General features: G+C 52.2%; 1 protein-coding gene across 1 annotated transcript in view; it reads left to right on the top strand.

Annotated features, from left to right (window-relative positions):
• The window catches only part of RET (ret proto-oncogene), a 50021-nt gene extending 33677 nt beyond the window's left edge, over positions 1–16344 (top strand). The window contains 13 exon segments of the mRNA XM_082719564.1: positions 395–505; positions 1051–1173; positions 2043–2299; positions 4903–5050; positions 6505–6612; positions 7649–7863; positions 7947–8069; positions 10030–10100; positions 11390–11527; positions 12644–12743; positions 14302–14449; positions 15816–15929; positions 15932–16344. Of these exon segments, the coding sequence (XP_082575690.1) occupies positions 395–505; positions 1051–1173; positions 2043–2299; positions 4903–5050; positions 6505–6612; positions 7649–7863; positions 7947–8069; positions 10030–10100; positions 11390–11527; positions 12644–12743; positions 14302–14449; positions 15816–15929; positions 15932–15966 (1691 nt within the window). The 3' untranslated portion in view covers positions 15967–16344.
• Positions 16345–22340: the final 5996 nt, after the last annotated feature.

Below are 22340 nucleotides of genomic sequence, written 5' to 3'. Positions count from 1 at the left end.
TCCAGAGCCTGGTCCTCCTCTGTAGTACCTGATGTTGAGAGAGGCTGCGCGAGTAGGGGAAGCATGAGGACGCTCAGGCTCTTCGTCACTGTGGGACCACAGGTCCCTTCGGGTTTGGGAAGCCCTGGGCCAAAGTTGGAGTGTGCAAGGAAAAGAGAGGCTCTGCCTGGGAGGTCCCAGGCCAGGACTTGTGGCCCCAGACAGCAGGGCTGGGGCATAGATAGTAGCAAGTCCAAGGATCCCACTCATGGGTTCTCGGCTCGGGCCTCAGTTTACTCCTCCGGAGGGGAGCAGCATTGGCCGGGGAGGCCCTGGAGTGCCGCCTTTCTGGCTCTGGCCATCTAGCCAGGGTGGTGTTCCTACGTGGCAGTGACTGGCCTGCTGTGTGTTCCAGGAATTACCAGGAACTTCTCCACCTGCTCCCCCAGCATCAAGACCTGCCCCGATGGCCACTGTGATGCTGTGGAGAGCAGAAACGTCAACATCTGCCCCCAGGACTGCCTCCGTAAGCAACCACTGGGCCTGCAGGTTCAAGAGCCAGCCAGCCGTGGGTAGGGGTAGCCAGTGGGGGAGGCTTGGACTCCCACCTACACTTCAGCCAGACCAGCATCATTCCCGAGTTAATTGTGCAGAAGCTTTTTTCTAACATTTTGTTTGAACAAAGTGTTCTGCCGCATCCAAACCCTGGAAACTGGTGCCCTGACCTACTGTCCCTTGTCTTTCTGGCCAACTGACACAGCACATCTCCCAACCCCTGATTCTCCTGGCTCCCTGCTGCCCATCCCTGCTCTGTGAAGTAACCATGTGTGGACCTTGGCAAGGGCCCTGCACAGCTTGTGGGTTCCTCCTCCTACCTGCTGAGGCCAGGGACCTGAATCAGGGCAGACTGTGCTGATTCCTACTCAAGAGACCCAGATTCCAGAGCTCACTGCCCTCCCTAAGCCTGAGCATGCTGACATCCTGTGGGGAGGGACCTCTCGTGCTTCTGCCTGGGTGGTCCTCGTTGGTGTGGTCACACCAGGAGGTTTAGTGGGCTGCCTCTGTCCCCAGGGGGTGGCAGCATCATTGGTGGGCACGAGCCTGGGGAACGCTGGGGGATAAAAGCTGGCTTCGGTATCTGCAACTGTTTCCCCGAAGAGAAGAAATGCTTCTGTGAACCTGAAGACAGCCAGGGTGAGTCGGTGGGGGGCACTGCTGGGGTCACAGGCAGAGAAGGCCTCCCCACACCTCTCTGAGCCCCAGTGAGGCAGGCAGAGTGGAAGGAAGGCAGGTAAAACCCGGGAGACCCTCTTCCTTCCCTCTGGGCCTCGGTTCCTCAATCTGTGCAGACAGGTCTAGGTCAGAGCCTCCACAGAGCGACCTCCTGCCCAAAGTTCTATGAGAAAGATTGGGCTGGAAAGTTCTTCCACCAAATAACTCAGCATCAACTCAGATGGTTCCGGTACAGGGCCTTCTCTGGGCCCATGGCAGTGCCTGGCCAGAACCCCGCCCTCCCAGCCAGAGCCTGCGGGGGTGCCTTCTGGGCCAGCAGGTGCCAAGGGTGGCCAGGGCCTGTGCACCTGGGGAGATTTCCTGCCTGAGCCCAAGGACGGTTCTCTCGTATTTGAACTATGGCTGCATGACACTAGGTCCAGAGTCACTTTCCTTGCCTCTCCATTTTATGAAGAAAATACAAAACACATGGAGCACATCGGGGGACTCTGCCTCCCTGCCAGTGCTCTAGGGCCAGCTGGCTTCCATGCAGCGTTCCACAGCTGGTGTTTCCCAGACGCACACTGCCTCTGCTGTGTGACCTCAGGCCAGCTGCTTAAACTCTCTGGGTCTCTTGGCCCTTGTGGAGGAGTCTGACCACAGTCTCTGTAGCAAAAACCTATGGTACAGTCCCTGCAAAACGGTGGGTGCCATGTGAGTGTGTGCACTGCTCTCACATCCCACCGCCCGCAGCACTTGCTGGCGGCTCAGTCTGCCACGGCAGACCCCAGCTGTGGGCACCAGGGCACCCTCCCAGGAGCGCCGTCCCTCACGGCCACCCCTGCCCGCAGACCCGCTGTGTGACGAGCTGTGCCGCACGGTGATCGCGGCAGCTGTGCTCTTCTCCTTCATCGTCTCCATGCTGCTCTCCACCTTCTGCATCCACCGCTACCACAAGAATGCCCACAAGCCACCCATCGCCTCTGCTGAGATGACCTTCCGCCGGCCGGCCCAGGCCTTCCCGGTCAGCTACTCCTCGTCGGGCGCCCGCCGGCCCTCCCTGGACTCCATGGAGAACCAGGTCTCTGTGGACGCCTTTAAGATCCCGGTGAGGCTCCAGGCAGGGCCTGGGCCTGGGAGGCAGCTCTCCTGGAGGCCCTGCAGGAGGTGCCGGCCTCTGGCCTGAGGAAGCAGGGATGTGTGGGGAGGAGTACCCAGGGCTCAGGGTGCTGAGTGTCGTGTAGCCCACAAGCAGCTTGTGCACCCTCGCCCACCAGGAAGACTCTCTGGGCAGCCCTTCCAGGGAAGGTAGGCAGGCATAGGGCTGTTCAGGGCCCCGGGCAGTTCAGCAGAGTGGAGTGCCAGGGGCTGATTCACCTGGACTGAGATTTGGGAGGTGGGCCACGCCATACCTGATAGGGAACCGTCCTGTGGAAGCCCCAAGGATGGGAGGAGGCCCTGAGGAAGACTGGATTTTATTCTCAGAGGAGGGGGCCCCGGGTCTTAGGGGTTCAGCAGAGGAGACCCCTATTCGGCTTTCGTTCCTGCAGGCTGCTCTGTTGGGAAGTCTCTGGCATGTGTACAAGAGTGGGAGCCCCGTGAGAAAGCACCACTCTCCTCATCCAGGCAGAAGGCAGCGGCAGGCAGGGGCTAGGCCAGGGTGGCAGTGGTGGGGAGGGGAGTTCGTTTGCGGAGGGGAGAAAGGGCTATCATGGGGGCCCCTGGGCCAGCTGCCGCAGAGGCTGGCCCCAGGACATGTAACCAGCCCGCTGACAGAGAGGCCGGCCAGCGCCAGCAGGCCCCCATTCCCCCTTCTCTGTGGGAGGGCCTGGACCCGCAGTTACCCTGTGCTCCTTGGGGCCTCCTGGCTAAGGCTTTCCTCCCTGTGCCCTGCTTCTTCTGTGTCCCTGCGGGCAGCTGCTAGGGAGCAGGACGCCAGGTTCTAAGAGGGACTGGGAGGAGGGGTTTGTGTAAGCAGAAGCTCCACCTCCAGGGCCTGGCAGGAGCACGGTCCCTTGGCAGGAGCCTCCAACCAGAAAGCTCAGGAGTCACTGGGCCTTTGGCAGTAACCAACCAGAGCTGGGAGGCGACCACAGTTTGTAGGAGGAGCCACCCAAGGGTGCTCATCCCTTAGGATCGGTCTGGGCCATGGGAGCCATTCCCTCCCGTGGTAGACCCCACGGCCTCTCTCCGAGCTTTCCTAGTTCCAGTCACTCAGCAGACGGGGTCTGCAACCCCTGTCCTGGGAACCATCTCAGTCTCTGAAGCAGGCCTCTGGGCTGATCCATTTGATTGCTTTATAAACCCAGGCAGTTTGTGGCAGGGTCCCAGGAAGGGCAGTGCTGGTGGGTGTTCACGCAGGGGACACGCACTGCCGTCGGCCGATGTCATCTTGGACCCTCTGCACAGAGAAGCCAGAACCCAGCCTGAGGCCTAAGGGCTTCGCCAACTGGTTCTGAGGACATGCTGCTCAACTGCTTGACCTTAGTTGTCTCTTATATGAAGTGAGGAGAACTTTTCACATCTTTTAAGAAGATCAAATCAGTGCAGTCTGCACAGGCTCAGTGCCATTTCCACGTGCAGTGAATTCTTTCCCAGGGCAGGGTGGAGGTGAGGACTCCAGGGTAACCACGATGATGCTCGAGCCCAAGACACGGTGCTAAGAGGAGGCTGCCTCTGCCCACGAGGAGCGCATACACCCGTACTTGGGTGTTGGGAAGCACAGCTGGGCTTGTCAGGGGCCATCTGTGTGGGTCAGAGCAGTGCACCCAGGCCACCCACATCCAGCTGCAGGGAGAGTTGGGGCAATGGATGCCTGGTGTTGGCATAGGAGGGGAGGTCCCAGGACTTCCCAGGATCCCCAGGACAGGCTTTGGTATCCCTAGTCAAGAGTTCAAGGAGGTGGGGCCAGGCTGGGGCTTGGGAAGCTGTCCCAGAGTCATTTCAAGTGGGATTCCGGTGGGAAGACAGGGTGGGTAGAGGGGTAGCATGATGGCAAGTGGGTGCGGGTTTGGGGAAACGGCCAGTCCCATGACAGGACCAGCTCCTTCCACGGGTCAGGAGGGAGGTTCCCAACTACCACTGTGGTACATTTTCTGGGGCAGCACATGGGAAAGTCTCCCTGGACACTTGCATCCATAGCTGGGGATCCTGGGCAGCTTGGGCCAATGGAGTCCTCTTGGGGCTCCTTTGGATCTCTGGGGAGGACAGACTAGAGCCTGGTCTGTAGGACATCAGTCGTTTGTGGGCCTGGTTTCCGAAGCGGAGGCAGCACCAGGAAGCTTGGTCTCAGCTCCCAGGGAAGAGGCCACACTCCCATGTGAAACACACACACACACCACCACCACCACCACCACCCCCAGAGACTAAGTAAGCCCTGAATTCCTTGTTTGAGAGACGAGGACATGGGCCTGGAATGGCTGAGGGCATGTTCAGTAAACCGGGGACAAGCAAGGGTCCAGGTATCCAGTGTCAAGGCCATTCTGTGGCAACAGCTGTCTTTCCATAAGGTGCAGGGTCCTGCCCTCGGTGCAGGGTCCTGCCCTTGGTGCAGGGGCATGCCCGTTGCCCACTAGGTCAGGTGGCAATGGTTTGCACACTGGAGCTTGTCCACTGGGGGCTCATTGATGGGTCTTGTCAATCTTCTTTTCCTCTTACCCTCACCAACTTTCTCCCTTCTCCTCTTCTTTCTCTTCCTTCAACCCCACATAGGAGGATCCAAAGTGGGAATTCCCTCGGAAGAACTTGGTTCTTGGAAAAACTCTGGGAGAAGGCGAATTTGGAAAAGTGGTTAAGGCAACAGCCTTCCGGCTTAAAGGCAAAGCAGGGTACACGACTGTGGCTGTGAAGATGCTGAAAGGTACCTGTCCAGGCAGTGTGCACACGTGGCTCTCTAGGAGCCCTGAGGGCTGGATGGAGCCACCCTGAAAACCAGAGTGCTGGCAGCCAGCCCGGGGCTTTCTAAAGAGCCCCCCACCCACCATTCCTATTCTTGAGCGGCTGCATTCGGGAGACCCCTGCCACAGATGACATGGGCCAGGGTGGTCCCTGGAGGAAAAGGGCAAAAGGACTTTCCTCAGTTGGAAGGTTCTAGAGTGGTGCTGCTTCTGCACCAACGTTGGGTAAAGACCAGAGTTTTTAAAAAATTAAAAGCCCTTTTGGTCTTGAGCTGACAGCTCTCCCACCCTAGTCTGCCCCACTCATTCCTCTCAGCCAAGTGCCTTTGGGGTCCTGGTGAAGAAGCCACTGTAAGGACTGGCCCCTGTCCCTTGGGGCCCTGCCTGGCCCAATCCCTGGCGGCCCCCAGTGGGTCTGCCCCACCTCTGTGACGAGTCGTGCCACAATTCTGGCCCTAAATGAGCACATAATCACCCACACACATACTCTCACTGGTGTTTCTGAGCAGAGACTGGGTGGACGGCCCTCTGCCGTGGCCAGACCCTGGTTCACATGGACCAAGGGCCCAGTGGCCATGCAGTGGGCATAAGTCGGCCAGTGCAACACTCTGGGCTACACTGTGCAGGGTGCTTCTGATGCTTACCTAGGCTGTCAGAACAGGGTCTCTCCATCCACCCTGAGGCCCCAGGCACTAAGGGGGCCCACTGAGACCATCTTCCAGGCCACCATATGTGGGTCCCTACAGCCTCTCCCCCAGCTGTCCTCTCTCTTCCAAAGAAGCATGTGGCCAGAGGAGGCGATGAGGTACCGCTCGGCAGTGGGCTGTGGGGCAGCTGCCCCGGGAGGCCTGTGCAGCCCCCGCTTCTGGCTGCATACCCCTCCTGTCAGGCTTCAGCTCCTGGTGGGAGTGCAAGCACAGCTCTGTCCCCACCCACCCCAAGATGCATGTGTTCAGTGTGGCAGGAGGCCACCTCTGTGAAGTCCTATCATTCCCAGCTTTCTCCAGAGCCTCACCCTCCTGTTGAGTGCTTGGTCAGCAAGGGTTTTAGGACATGAGACAGTCCCCTTATCTTCCAGAAGGTAAGAGATGGCAATTGCAGAGAAATACTACCACATACATACACAGCCTGGTCCCAGGAGGGTTTTTGTGGAAAGACCCTACTGCTGTGGAAGTTGGCTGCTGTGTTATTATTCCCTGGGGGCAGATGAGGCCACTGTTGACTATCCTACAGGCTAAAAGAAGCCCCAAGCATCAGGGTCCTTGGGGACCTTGTCTAAACCTGGGTAGGCTCTCTAGGAAGGAGATACCCAGGGTCTGTGCAGACCTACCTTGTGCGTCCAGTGACCCAGACTGTTCACAGACGGGGCTTCTAGAAGGGATTGCTGTTCAACTCGCTGTGTTTATGTGCATTTCAGAGAACGCCTCCCCAAGTGAGCTGCGGGACCTGCTGTCAGAGTTCAACCTCCTGAAGCAGGTCAACCACCCGCATGTCATCAAGCTGTATGGGGCCTGCAGCCAGGATGGTAAGGCCGGCCAAGGGACAGGCAGCTACCCGGTGCAGGCCGGGGGTTCTGGGCTCCTTTACTCCTCCTCCTTCCCCTTCCTTGTCCTCTGTGGCTCTGGCCCCCACCTGGAGCATGTCCCCTCCCATGTTGGTGAGAGGACCAGGAAGGCCTGCTGCTGGAGTGCTAGTGTGAGGCCTCCGCTCTGAGTGTGCTCCCTGGGCGGGCTGCAGCTGCTCCGAGGTCTCTGGTGGCATCCTGGTTTGTCAGGACCCTATTCCAGGTGGATCCCAGGGCAGGGAGCTCTAGAAACAGGTGGTGCGTCCTGGGCACCTCCTGGGGACTAGACGAGCCATGACTTCCAAGTGACCACTGCCCTAGCCCTGCAGGGTGAAGGCACTGTCACCCTTTCTCACATAAGGACACAGGATATTGGCCTGGTCTGTGCAACATAAGGTCCTCTCGCCATTATGTGTGCATGTGTGCATAGATGTGCGTGCCGTGGGTATGAGAGGACAGGTGCACCAGGGAGAGGGCAGCAAGGATGCTGGTCGGCACCCGCAGGACTCCAGGCTGGGCCTGGGACAAGACAGCAGCTTCAGAGATGCTGAGGGCTGGGAGCAGGGAGGAAGCGTTATGTGAGGCTTCCCATCCTCTGCCTGCATCAGCCGTCGCCAGCCTGAGCTGCAGCAGGGCCGAGGATGTAGAAAGACACGACATCCGAGCAGCAAGGGCATGCCTCCCAGGGGAGCGCTGTGTACAGTGGCCGACTGCCCTAGTGGATTGTGCTCAACCACCCAGGGAGCCTGCTTTAACACGCGCAGTGCAAGGAGAGCAAGCCATGCACGAGTGAGCTGGGACTGGAACACGTAACTCCTGCTACTTGGCGCCCAGGCCACTGGCCAGAGCGGGGCTGTATCCTTCTGCCCACTTCTGGCAAGGTCGAGAGCCCGCCTGGGGACCCTGCAGCCTCCTTCCCTGCTCCCAGAGCTGGCCCAACTTCTGACGGCCCAGGACCCTGCAGACAGCCAGCTCACAGCCCCCTCTCGCCCCCCAGGGCCACTCTTCCTCATTGTGGAGTACGCCAAGTACGGCTCCCTGCGGGGCTTCCTCCGGGAGAGCCGCAAGGCTGGCCCGGGCGACGTGGGCAGCGGGGGCAGCCGCAGCTCCAGCTACCTGGACAGCCCCGGGGAGCGAGCCCTGACCATGGGCGACCTCATCTCCTTCGCCTGGCAGATCTCTCGGGGGATGCGGTACCTGGCGGAGATGAAGGTGTGTGCCGCGCCCTCTCGGGCCCCCACTGCCTGTGATGGGGGCCCAGGTTACAGGGGTCCCTGCTGTTGTCTTCCTCACAGCTTGTCCATCGGGACTTGGCAGCCAGAAACGTTCTGGTAGCCGAGGGGCGGAAGATGAAGATTTCGGATTTCGGCCTGTCCCGAGATGTTTATGAAGAGGATTCCTATGTGAAGAGGAGCAAGGTACCAGGTCCCCTGGGTTGGGTGACCCAGGGCTCCCTGGCAGGGTGGAGGGCAGGGGGCAGGGTTCCCACAATGGGTGGGGCAGAGCCCTTAGGACGCCGGGGGAGTGGAGAGCAGAGTCTTAGCATATGAACTTCTAGCCCTCAACTTCAAATTCTTCCCTGATTCCTGGGTCCCCAGACACCCAGCTCAGGGCTCACCCTGGGTCTGTTTCTTCTCTTCCTAAGGGCCACACCCGACCTTTCAGGGCACCCACTGGGGAGCTGGGGCCCCGCAGCCTCTCTTGGTTTTAATCACGACCGCTTTTGAAGGTCACCTAGTGCTATGGAAGTGATAGTTGTCTCTGCAGTGAGACAGGGTCTTGCTTCTACAGGGTGAAATGTCCCCTGTTCCCTCTGTGTAGCTTAAGCTCTTTACTCAAAGGAGACTGAAGTCAATACAGCTGAGCGTGACAGTCATTCTGAGGCAGAAAGGAATGAACCACTTTACGGGTGAGGGTTCCTCTGGGCCGGGGGCCTGGGAACTCCCAACTGGGTGAGTTTGGAAGGCTCACAGGGAGGCCCTGGAGACGGAGTCCAGAAACACGGCATGGGGTTCTCAGACGCTTTCTCCAAACCTCTGAAATAGGTGGACTGGGGCCCTTCTGGGGAAGTCTGCTTCGCTGTGTCATCCAGTTCCCTGTGGCCCTTGTTCTAACCCTCCTAGTTCCACTGCTCTGTCGGTCACTCCCCTGCAGCCTCCTTGTGACAGACCAGACAGGACCACTCACAGGGCCATTCAAGAGCCACGGCTGACTGGCCTTCAGAACAGACACTGCTCAAAACAACATACAAAAACCACTTGTGTAGCCCTCAGATCTGCTGTAAGGGGTCCGGAGAAGCCCCACGTCACCACAGGCTGTGAGGTTGAGGTTTCGTTTCTTCTGGGGTTTCTGTTGCAACGGCATCTCTCAGAACTGCCGAAGGGGAAGTGGAGAGGGGCTGCTTTCTGCCCCATGCAGGGGTGTGGACAAAGTCTTCCTACTTCCTGCTCTCGGTCCCCTGAGAACAGCCCATGTCATGGAGCAAGGAAGTGTAGGTGTCTACACACGAGGCCCCCTGGAGAGCCCGGGTGGTAGGTAGTGTTGTTACAAACATGTGCCCCAGAAAGTCACACTTCATTAAGGATGTAAACGCTAAACAATGCTTTAAAGAAAAAGAAATTACAGGACATGTTGCATTAAAATGCAACACACGCATTTTTGGTTAATTTTTGTCCTAAGACTTACCTATTCAAAAACCCTTCCTCAAGTTTCATTGGAAAGCGTCCATTAGGTGTGGCCCCAGCACCTCTACAGTGGGGACACTGTCTCAGAGGATGCTAGCAGGGCTCAGGAACAAAGTGATAGGTTAAAAAAAAAAAAAAAAAAAAAGAAGCAGCCTCAAGGCATGGAAACAGATTTCTTCCCTCAGGCCTTCTCAGAAGAGCTTTTAGTGTTTTTGTGTCAGAAGTCCCCAGGATGGAAACACTGGAAGTTGGTTTCCCAAACTCATTCACCCTCAGAAAGGGGGAGATCTTCTGGATGTTGATCTTGGCCCACATGTTGGACATCACCACCCAGGGCAACCTAGAGCCCTCTGGACATGGCCATAGGGAGGCCTGACATGGGCATGGTGGTGATTCCTTCGGTTTCTTCTCACTAGAGATGTGGTGCGTGACAAGGATGCCCTGTGTAGCTATGGGCAGGCCAGCTGACTCCCTCCAGTATCTCAGCCATGCCTGAGAGACCCAGATTAGAATCACAGCCCCTCTGAGGCCGTGCTGCCAGTTCTGCATCTGGACGCACTCTGGATGGCATTACTCAGCATCCCTCCAAAGCTGGAAATGCCTGGGACACGGCCTCACCCTCCTCCACACCTCCCATCCCTGGTTCCCAGGGTGTCAGAGCGTTGTTAATGCCTTTCCTTCATTCCCTTTTTAGGGTCGGATTCCAGTCAAATGGATGGCAATCGAGTCTCTTTTCGATCACATCTACACCACCCAAAGTGACGTGTAAGTGTGGGTGTTGCCTTCCTGGGGTCGAGGTTACATACACAGTGCACCATGAGGCCTCTCTGGGCAGCTTGGCTGGGGGACAAGTGCCTATTGGCTCACACCAGCCATCTGCGATGACCCCCCCCCCCCACGCAAGCTGAGGGGCCTTCGTGTATTCGTTCAGCAAATGGCAGGGGCCTATAGGGTGGTTCTGAGAGTCACAGTGGAATGCATGAGAGCTGAGAGCAGGGAACTACAAATTCCGCTGATTGCTCCCCTTCCCAGCCCCTCCCTCTCTACTCTGGGCACCTTAGTGCCACCCAGGCCCAGCCAAACAGTTCGCCTCTGGGGACCTGAGCATGGACTGGGCTCAGTCAAGTTCCGCTGGGAGTGGAATGGTCCCCACCCACAGGTAGGCTGGCCTTGAGTGAGTTGATAGGTTGGTGTGTCCCTTACTGCTCAAAGATGGGAACCAAAACTTAGCCTTCCAGGTCAAACACAAGACTTGATAGTTTTCAAAAATACAACAGACTCATTTCTGAATGTTGTGCCATCCATAGAAACGCATGTCTTGAATACTGTGGGCTGGGGAAAGGCAGTGCCTGAGCAGTTCTAAACATCTGTGTTCAGATGACGTAAAGCCAACTGTAGACTGTTGGAAAATGCAGAGAAAAGGGTAATGAAGCCACTGAAAGTCACTTGGATCCCACTACCCCTAAGAAACTCCTGCCAGTCCTGGCATACACGGACCTTCTAGTGTTTTCCGTGGTGTGCCGGTATATGTTTCCTATTGCTCTAAGTGGGCTCATGTGATAATGCTGTTTTGTGATACGATTTTGTTCCCACTTCACAGTAAATTCTCCCTCATAATTAGATATTTCTCATAGCAGTGCCTTTTCTCTTCTAAGATTTTATGAAAGTTTCCAAGCCCACAGGAAAGGTGAAGGAATTGTGCGGGCAACGCTGTGTCCCATGGCCTAGGTCTTCATCTCGAGTGTTGCTGTATATGTTCAGCTGCTCTGTGCTGTCTCGGATGGTTTGGCACATCGCCACAAGGCCAGCCAAGTACCTCTTGTCGGTGCGAGGCCCAAGCCCAGACAGTGGCTTCATGGGGCTTCAGCAGTGCAGGCATGAAAGTTGGGTGGTCAGATGGCTTCTTCCCCGCCCCATTCCACACCTGTCCATGCAGTCAGGCCTTGGCTGGCTCTTTGCCCTGGGGGCTGATTGGGTCAACAGCTGCTGGGAGGAGGGACGTCTGGCCTGCTGAGCCTAGTATGGCCTCTCACCGGTCATCTCGCTTCCCTTAGGTGGTCCTTTGGTGTCCTGCTATGGGAGATTGTGACTCTAGGGGGCAACCCCTACCCCGGGATACCTCCAGAGCGGCTCTTCAACCTTCTAAAGACAGGCTACCGGATGGAGAGGCCTGACAACTGCAGTGAGGAGATGTGAGCAGGCTTTGCTTTGGCCCATACTCCCCCCCTCCCTGTGCCCGAGCAGCCCTGGGCACAGGGTGAACTGGGTGGTGGGTAACAATAGGTCAGAGCACGCCAAGGCAGAAGTCAGAGAATCACCGTTGGGCACGATGGCAGATGCTGGGGACCCTGATTCTGCTGGGGGCTGAGTACGCTTCCTGGAACCAGGGTTGGGGCCGTGGTGATACATGAGGATGGAGAGTAGGGCCAGTGAGAAGTAGTAGGAAGGATCAAAGGGTTCTTCAGGCCCAGGAAGCAGATTAAGCCCAAGGCCTATCCCCACAGGACCGTTGGGGAGGGGCAGGTAATTCAGAATGACCTTAGGGGATGCGTGTTGGGGAGTGCCCGCGTGGAGGCACAGAGGTCAGCAGGGGTCAGGCAAGAAGACCTGGCACTGCCACCCAAGAGCACCTTCACATACAGTGATTCCAGCAGATGCTTCTCAGAGGACAGGCTGAGAACCCATGAGAACGGGGCCATCACAGGCAGAAATGTGCTAGTCCATTCATTCCACAAAATGTGTTGTGCACCTGCCACATGCCTGGCTCGGGGCTAGGTGTGGGAGTGCAAGGGTGAGCAGGTGCCATCCCCCTGGGTGGCCTGAGCTGGCAGCCGGCTGGCCCAGCGCACAGCCACATGGCAGCCCGGGGGCCCAGCAGCTGTGCCAGGGACCCAGGGAAATGGGGAAGTGAGGAAGGCAGCAGACAGAGGTATAATTGGCAGAAGTTTCGTTTGTCTGTTTCTACAACCAGTCATATTTCCTAAGAGTTTGAAAGACTGGCATTGCTCCCTCAGCCACCGTAGTGGGTTTGGCGTCCTCTCAGCTGTTTATCTGAAAGGAAAGTGAAGACAAATCTCTCTCAAGGAAGAGGAGGAGACTCAGAAGATGCTGGACCACAGCACCACGCACCCTGAGCGCCTAGTGACCCCTCAGATCCTGGCCCAGCTCAGAGAACAATGTCAGCGAGCAGAGACAGCTTTGGGGTTTGAGAACAGAGCCATCTGGGCCCAGGGCATGGTGCCAGGTGCAGCGGCTGTGGTTGGGCAGTCCTTGCTAGGTCGTAACTGCCCACCCGTGCTTCCCACCAGGTATGGCCTAATGCTACAGTGCTGGAAGCAGGAACCGGACAAGAGGCCGGTGTTTGCTGACATCAGCAAAGACCTGGAGAAGATGATGGTTAAGAACAGAGTGAGTACCTGGAGCCAATTGCTGGTGTCGGCCATCTGTTGGCTAAACATGGCAGTGGGGGGACTCCCACCTCACCCCAGTTCTATGGAGTTCCCAGTGCAGGGGCAGAGCAGGTCTGTACAAAGGGAGGTGGTCACGCTGTCTCCCGAGGGCAGCTAGCATCTGAACCCTTCTCTTTGAACCTGGCCCCTTCTCAAATCATAAAGAAACCCAGATTCTTCCCTTTATACTTTGAAAGTACTCTCCATCGATAGGTGTGAGAGGCAAATCTCAAGGTCAAAATAATTTTTAGTAACAGAACATGAGAGAGTAGAGTTGAAGTGGGTATCCTAAATTCAAATGCCACGAGGGGCCCAGTGGGTGGTTGGAAGTAGCTAGGGAGTGGTGGGGACTGTGGCAGCCAGGAGCACGCCAGCCCCTCTGAAGGACCCCTTACTGTAACCACACACAGTCTAGAGGCATAGGAGTGTCAGAGTGTCAGGTCTTCTGAATTTTAAAGGATATTTATGTTAAGTTTTCCAATCTCTAATGTTAGTAACTCATTTAAATTTCCAAAAGCTCAGTCTAGTCCAAATAAAGCATTTTTGGGAGCCTAGATTCAGCCCATGTGCCTCCAGCCTATAACCCTGTAGGTAAATGAGAAAGCCAACAAGTTTAAGCTAATATTTATTGAGCAACTGCTATGTGCCATATTCGGTCTCAGATGCTGGGAATACAAGTAAACAAGACAAGCGCAGATCTTGCTTTCAGGGTTTCATCTTTGCACTGACACATTTACTAAAAGTTGGCATTTCTTCATACACAAAAACAAAGGTGCATAGTGTAGAATGCTTGTAATAAAACCTAACATCAGTGTACCACTTGGGCCAAGCCTCCAGATCCTGGGAACACAGGGTTCCCTTAAATAAAAATAACAGGTGATGCCATGAGAACCAGCCTTCCTAGGACAGAACCGAGAAAATCCAGGAAAGTGGTAGAACTGTTCTGGACACATTTAACCAGGGTGGCGGCAGGGGCAGGCACTGGGAAATCACCAGGCTTAGGAGCTGAAGCCCCATAGCAGCACCCTATGGCCAGCCCACCTCGACAACTTCAGATTTCTGGCCCTGATGTGCTGTTCTAGATGGTAGGGGTCCTCAGAGGAAAGCTGAAAAGTGTCCAGCACTTTAAAAAAAAGTGTCGGAGATGCTTCCTGGTCCTCCCACATGAGTAACGGGCTGCAATGAGCTCTCCTGGAGCCTCGGGTTTGGTAAACAGGCCAGTTCTCCTGTGCTGGGTGTGGTACCCCTTCATGCTGCAGAGGTAGCACTAAGGCAACAAAGGAGTCCATTTCTGCCCTTCAAGAAGGTGAATTTCTAGAGCGAGCAATGAGGGCTGTGGAGCAAGGCCAGCAAAGCAGAGGCTGGGAGAGGGGCTGTCTGGCCAGGGCTCAGATATCGCAGAGAAGCTAGTAAGCCAGCACGGGGTGGGACTCAACCAGGCCTTCTGCCTTTGGGCGGGGAGGGGCTGGGGGCAAGTCCACCTGTGAGTGGGGTGACTGGCCATCTGTCTCTTCCAGGACTACTTGGACTTGGCCGCGTCCACCCCATCTGACTCCCTGCTTTACGACGATGGCCTCTCGGAGGAGGAGACGCCCCTGGTGGACTGTAATAGCGCTCCCCTCCCTCGAGCCCTCCCCTCCACGTGGATTGAAAACAAACTCTATGGTAGAATTTCACATGCATTTACTAGATTCTAGCAACATCGTTCCTCTCTGCACTATCCTTAACTCTCTGTAATGCTTTTTAAGAGTGTTTCTGGTCTGAATGAAACCAAAGTTCCCTCTGAACCTTTTTATTTGTAAATGTCTGACTTTGCATCCGTTTACATTCAGGCATTTTTGAAACTATGTTTGTTTTGTTTTTTTTTTTAAAGGATGTGAAAATAAGTATAATGACCACTACTGCCCAGCCACTTAGGATTATGGAGAAGAAAGAGAGCTGGGCAGAACTCTCAGGGGATATTGAGAAAATGATAAATAAGTCATTTCTGGGGTGGGGAGGTATCAAGTCATAATATTTCTTATTTAACTACTGGGATAAATTTACCCGATGTGGGGAGGCATTTAACTGGGACAGGAGGAACCAGCGCCACCCTGACTGCATTGAGGGCACAGCCGGTCCCTCCCAGACCCCACGTGGGCGGGTAGGTGGCTCTCAGAGGCCACTCAGTACTGGGAAGCAGTGGCCAGCCCGGTCCGAGCCCCGCCCACATGCCCGCGGCCAGGGAGGATACGTGCAGACTCCTGTTTTCACATCCTTTGCATCACACACTGTCCTGACAGTTGTCACTTACGAAGTCAGTGCTAAAAGCTGGAGCAAATGCTTTTGAAAGAACATAGTCTGTGGTGCTGTGGTCTTGCAATGGACAGTAAATACGGTTCTTGCCAAAACTCCTTCTTTTGTCTTTAATTAAATACTTGAAAATTTTTGTGTTTCCTAACTTAATCATTGACTGTTTTTAAATCTGGGAGTTTGAAACATTTTTCGGCCGAGATTGTTCCTTTTGCATGCCTCCTGAGTCACTGATTCCTTGCTGGCTTTGGGTCTAGCGCTACACGCCATTTGTCCTGCCGACGCTGTGGGGCTCGCCCGCGTGCACCCTTGATTTGGAAGATTCTGTCCTCCGTGGTGGGCTTGGATGGAAGACGAGTAGGCTTCTTACATTAGAGAACTTTTTATAGAAGCTTCCCCACTGCAGTAAGCCCTTTAACTCACCACTGTTTTATGCTGCCTTAGAAAAAAGACTGAAACAGGTCAACAGATATTTATATCAGATTTCGGAGTTCGAAGCTCATAAAAAGGCAAAATTGGCAGTTTCTGTTATGTTCCAGTTACCAAGAGAGCATGTGATCTTTCCCCCAAAAATGTAACCTTGTTTTTGGAAAGCTGGAGCATGAAAACATTCGTGTAATTGGCACAGAAACTAGAAAGTTTGGTTTGAACCTCAAAGGGAGTTTTGCCAAGGCCTTACTGTTTGCACATGAAGTGTTGGTTCTTCAGTGCAGAACAAATGATCTGTTTTCATTTTTAGGCATGTCAGACCCGAACTGGCCTGAAGAGAGTCCTGTACCACTCACGCGAGCTGATGGCACTAACACTGTGTGTCCAAGATATGCAAATGATAGTGTATATGCTAACTGGATGGTTTCACCCTCAGCGGCACAATTAACGGACGCATTTGATAGTTAACATTTCTTTGGGAAAGGTAACGGGCTCCCAAGGGGAAGAAACGTACCGAGAACGGAAAGTCTGCCGGCCCCTCCTTTGTACACTTGACACTGGCTGGTGATTTTCCCTCCTGGCAGACATAGCCACTGGACCCAAGTTGCGAGTCCAGCCTTTTTTTAGTCCTTCCTCTTTGGCCCTCAGCAGCAGCCTGTGTTGGCCCGTGTTGACCAGGGACAACCACACACTGTGCTCACACACGTGGGTCCCTCGCTCACTACCTGAGCTGTCTGATTTTTCTGGTTGCCGCCAAACAGGGCACCAAGGTTTAAACACGAAGCACACACACACACCAGAAGGGCAACAGGAAAAATAAATAAATTTTAAAAACCTGACCCAAACGACATGTCCTTGTTCAGAACAAGAGCCCAGCAAGGCCTCAGAGTGAGGTCAAAGCCTCCCTCTACCCGCACCCGCCAGGGCTGGAGGGGACGAGGGGACCTCGGGATGGGCCTCCGCTCAACGTTTGAGATCTTAAGAATGGTTTTTTAGAATCATGGCACCATTTCTTAGGAAGACATTTGATTTTTATCATGATTTAAATGATTCTTAAATGTAGCACAATGGAGAGGTTGGCTGCCATATTTGCAATGTAGAGGGGTGGTGTGAGGGGAGAGGGCTCACCAGACACTTCAGTCCCCATCACTGAGTAATCACTGCCCCCTGACGAGAACAGTATGAAGCAAAGGGGCGTTTGAGTGGCCTCGGGTCGAAGGGATTGCTGACTTGGCCGCCATGAATTCCACTGCTACCAGCCTGCCAGCCGTCAGCACACCACAACATCTGGTGCCCGAAAGCAGGGGCTCATCTCACACAGCGGGAGTGGGTGGGGCTAGGCTCAGTCTAAAAGGGACCGTCAAGCTAGCTGTGTTAGAAGTAAGGCTGACAATAGCCAAGGACTGCTACACCTCTGATTACAGTTCTGATGTGGAAAGACAATGTTTTGGCTCTCATAGAGCTTGTGTGAAAAGGTATGTGCATCCACTCTTTTCTGTGTTTGTAACGCAATGCTGCTCTAGCAGGACATTTCTGTTTACTAGATTCTGATCATGACTCATAAGCTTTTTGTCATTCTTCACGGCTTGTTTGTGGTCACGGACACTCAGCGCTCCTCCCATCTTGTGGGGGTGGCTTTTGGGAAGTCCCCGGCAGCTCTTCTGTCTGCAACTTCGGCAGAGAGACTCGGTGACCAACACCCTGCCTGGTCTTCCGACTTAAAGCCTGGTGAAGACAGTGTCTCATCCAAATACTGTAGCTTAGAGGCATTTCACAAAAGCAGTAAAATTAGGGCATTTTTGTAGGTTGGGTGAGTATGTATCAGAGCCTCACGGGTATGTGTGTGTGTGTGTGTGTGTGTGTGTGTGTGTGTATGAGTGTGCACACAAACCCAGAGAGAGAGAACTGGAAAAACACTTACAGGAGATGTGACCTGGCTTTAGTTGAGGTCGTTTTTCAGACACATTGTGGTAAGTTCTTTCACAAATATCTAGCTGTGGTCAACTTTTGGTTTTCAGATGTGATTAATGATAGTCTTCTTAAATGAAGAAAAAAGAATAAACTTTCTCAAATTGTTAAAGATACCTACTCAATAAGTGTGAGTTGCCACCGTAGATTTGTCCTTGGCAGGGTGAGAACTCCAGGTCTAATTGGCTGACGCAGTGATGGGGAACTGACCCTTGACCAGTTATCTAATTGTCTATTCCTGAATTTTAAAAGCACTCCTACTTACTAGTCCTTCCAGACAAATTTCGTATGCATATACACCAAAGTTACTAAGTATTAAGTATTATGGAGTATTAAGTAGCAGTCTGTCAGTTATTAAAATTTGTAAAATCTATTTATGAAAGGTTATTAAGCCATATCATGTTAATTTGCTTTTGTAATCAAGGTGACTAAGGAAATAATTTCAGTTATACAAATAAAGTCATGTATCATAAAAGGCGTAAACTTCTTTTCTCTTTTTAACTCCCTCGTTGGAAACATCAGGTTCCTGATTTTGATGTTTCCGTGTAAAGATTGAAATATCACAAGGAAATCTGTTGTTGTCACCCCTGGGGAAGTAACAATGCTCAAAGAACTAGGAGGTGCTCGGTGGTACCTTTGATTTATCTTACACAATATGTATGGGAATAGGTACATTTGTGGTAACTGTTAAAACTCCCCTTATCCCAACCTTCAGGAAACTTCTTCCTTCATGTTTCCTTCCCTGAAATAGAGCAGCAGCCATGTCGAGTTCAGGTATCTGTGGTTCTCTAGCAAATGTGGTTTATTTCTTGAAGCTGGAGTTGGACAGGCATATGAGAGAGGGTGTAAAACTTGTAGCCAAAGCTGTAGGCCCACTGCAGTCAGAGGAAACATTCTGAGCCACTATGAAGGTTAAAAGACTACATGCTTCTGTGTAAGTCCTGTTGGGTTAGGCAGGCTCTCTCTGAACTCCTCCTCAAGTGCCTGGCAGGGGTCCGGTGGGTCAGTTGACAAACACAAGCTGTTACCAACATAAATCTGATTCGTGGTTGTGTTGTGTACTAGGTGCCAAGGGCCCATGTTGTTTCCCATACACATGTGCATGCATGAAGACACACACATACACAAACACACACACACGCATGAGCTGCTCCTGGCCCTCGGAGCTCCAGCTCCTGGCCCTCGGGACCCATTTCTGCTCGTGGCGTCCTCCTTCAATCTGGATCACGGAAACTGGAAGTAAATATAATTCGTAAAGTGGGCTATTTGTTATAGCCTTTTCCTCTGAACGTTTAGAAACCCATGCTGAGAAAAGCTAATACTAAAATACTAAAAGCCCCTTTTACAAGAGCTTTGAACTTCCATCAGGAGTGTGTGTGTATGTGTGTATGTGTGTGTTTGGTTTATTTGTCTTAAAAAGCACATTTCTCCACCAACTTCCACACAGGATGCTTTCCCACCATAAGGCCATCTTATTTTAAGGGTGGAAATTTAGTTGAAGATAATGTCTGAGAACAGGGCGTGGACAAATACTTTATATATAAAAGAAAATTCAGAAGAAAAGCATAGGCTTCCCCAATATAAATGAAGCATTTGTCCCCCGGTGAATGGTTTCCTCTTCTCCTTTGAGCATATTCACATGTAGGATATTTAGCAGGTAACATTTTAGGGTGGTTCTAGAAGGTGCCTGAGAAACCCTTGGTTCTGTGGCCCCAGAAAGACATAGCATTGATCTGAAGGCCATGTTCAGCAGCAGGGCGGGGTGGCGTGGGGGTGGGGGCGGGGTTCCTCATCCTTTTGGCATGAAGATATGTGTGGAGCTTATCCATAGCTCTTGCCCTCGTATGAACAGAAAACAGCCCTTTCTTCTGGGACTCTTCTGTTCTCGTCTCTCCTCCACAGGCAGCAGTCTTGATGGCCCCTTTAGAACTGTAGGGATTCATAGGAAGATTCTTAGCTGACATCACAAAAAATCAGCACCTCCACATGGAGAATCTTTCCATTTGAAACCCCTCTCCCCATCTGCAGCCGAGGCTGGCTGGGCGGCAGTGTAAAAATGGCAGAGAGAACACGCCTCATGCCCAAGGTTAAGGGGTACTATGAGTGCCCAGAAGAAATCACGGTTTATCTTTGCCACTCAGGTTTTCATGGTTGTGCCAAGCGATGAGATATTTTTGCAGGTGTTTCTGGGATGTGCAAATCACAGGACCTGGCCAACCAACACCTCTCAACCAGAGCCTGGGCCCAGAGTGTGACAGGAAGGCCATCAACAGGAACATGGTGACTACAGGAACATCAGTGTCACAGGGAACCGGGCCAGGTAGCATGGAAGGAGTCACAACCTGAGACCACTCCAAGCACTGTGAGTTCAGGAGTTCTATAGTCCACACCAGGAGGCACCATAATCCTGCATCCTTTCAGAGGACACTGAGAAATTCATGTTCAAATTAGCGTGAACAGGCAAGGTAAGTACCTTCCAAAACTAAAAAAATACCAAAAAAAAATTTTTGAAAAGGAAATAATTTTGATATGCATACACAGGCAATATTTACTGTGAAAAAGGTCAAATTCATGAATAAAAATGTTATGTTCATTTTAAGTGTCCCTGTTTCTGTTTATCTTGGTCAATTTTGTAAGCAGTGCCAGGGTAAGTCATATGCTTTTTGGTTGCTCCTGTTTGTCACCTCCGCCAGTCCTTTTCTGCACATGTCATTCACCCCGTGGAGGAAAATCATTCCTGAGTGCTGGAAAGGGTCCAGCCCCAGAGAAGGAAGTATTTGAGGCTGCCTCTTGTTACCTGAGGCAAGAGACTTTGCCTGGAAGTCTGAAGAGAGCCCGCATGGTACCTGCGTCACAGCCTGTCTTCAGACACTTCTCCCACCAAGGGCCTATGATGTGCTGCACGCTTTGTGCCTCCATAGTTTTAAAGAGCTTAAAAATTTTCCTGGAGACTCTGTGGCCACAAGACCTGGCAGTCCAAGTGCCTGCTAAGGGTCTGGGGGACTCCCTAAGTATATGGAAAGAAGAGATTATCAGAAATGATTTTTAAGAAAAGAAATGGCACAGAGGATGCAAAGGTTCTGGTTTCTCATAAGGTAGTCATTGAAAGAAGTAAAAGAAGAATTGTGGTAGAAAATTGTATTTTTTTAAGAGAAGTCCAATTACATATAATCTTTAGTTTCACAGAAGCAAGTAAAGACCATCCAAATGAAAATGAACAGAGGTTGTTTATTCTGGACTTGCTATAGCAAGGGAGTCAACCACCATCACTTGCTTTTAAAATAAATGTAAAGCAGGCAGAGGAGGGGAAAAGATTTATAGTTTAAAAAGGAGGTGAGGGAGGGAGGCTTTAGGCATGTTGTGACTAGAGGTTGTTGGCACGGGGAATCTGGAGGTAGGCTACCTAGAAGCCAGGCATCTTATGAGATTGGCTTTGGCAATATACTTGGCTTTCTCTGGTTGGTCCTGATTTGGAAATAACAAAAGTGGGAAAACTGGACCAGCCCTGACCATTCTGGACTGGTTCCTGCAGAGGTGTGGGTCAGAGTTTCTCAGTTTACATGTGGTTCAATCATTGTCTGTTTGCATATTTGGAGTCAGTCCTCCTTTCGGATCATTTGCTTGCTTGTGATAAGTTGGAGAATTCAGGGAAGTCTAGAAATCCAGATCTTTGCCACTTTGAGATCGATTGTCCAGTCATCTCTCTGGCCAACTGTACCATGAGGTCTTTTCAACCTTTCTGTTATATCATCATGGAGATCATGTGATCTGTGCAGAAGCATTTCAGACCCTGGAGAGAATGCAGTGGACCAGTATCACGACCACTATGACAAGAACAAGAACAATTAATAACCCCTGTAAGATGCTTTGAACCCAGAACCCTAATAACCCAGGCCATGAATAAATCCCATGAGGTAGCTTTTGCTCTTAAGGTACTGTATTGCCTGCCCTACCTTTCCTATGTCACTGATCCAAGTATAATATTAGGAAGGGCACACACCATGACTAACCCACATGAAATTTAAAAACAATGCAACTGTCTATTTACAGCTTTTTTAGTGTTGCTTTAAGGTAGTAATCAATTTGTGCTCTATGAGTAGTATCAGGGAGAAATTTAGCTGTTTGGCATGATGATCTGTAGTGTTTGCTTGAGCTTCAACCTTGTCTCTTTTTGCATGGTTCTCGAACTTCATAATAGCCACCTTTGCAGTAAGTAGAGTGCATCTAAAAACTGCTTAACTTGCTGTCCATTTTTGTGGGGGTTCTAGCATCCTAAAGTCGTGTAGTACTCCAAAAGCCTATTTTCTGTCTACATATATGTTTACTCTCTAGTCTTTGGCTAGTTAACAAGCTCTAGTAAATACAATGTATTCTGCCATTTGGACTGATTTTTCTCAGGAGAAGACTATATTCTAAAGGATCTCTTCAATTAATGATAGTATATGCTGCTTGATAACTTCCAGTTTCAAGAATGATTCATCAGCAAACAGGATTAGCTCAGGGTTTTCAATATGAGACTATAATTAACATATGAGTAAGGTACAGAGAGTTCTCCAATTATCTGATTATCAAATTATCAGCAATAGGCTCCCCTTCTTCTGATAGAGGAAGGAGAGTGCCTGGATTCAGGGTGTTGTAGCAGTAAGTAGGACCTGAGAGGGAGAGAATAATAGAATTTCATAAGAGTTTAATCAGTGGCTGAGAAGTGCTATGTTTCCAGTCAATAGTAATGTCTCTATTTCAGGAAGAATCATGAGGTCAAGTAAGGAGCTTGGAACTAGCTCAGCAGAAGCATCAACAAATTTTGTAGCTGAGCACTTGCCCTAACACTGGGGGGATAAGTATTTACAGCATGTCAAGGGAAGGC

Source organism: Mustela nivalis (assembly GCF_964662115.1).
Source record: "Mustela nivalis genome assembly, chromosome: 2".
Lineage (NCBI taxonomy): Eukaryota > Metazoa > Chordata > Mammalia > Carnivora > Mustelidae > Mustela > Mustela nivalis.
The sequence above is the reverse complement of the archived record's forward strand: the minus strand, read 5'-3'. Positions and strand labels throughout refer to the sequence as shown.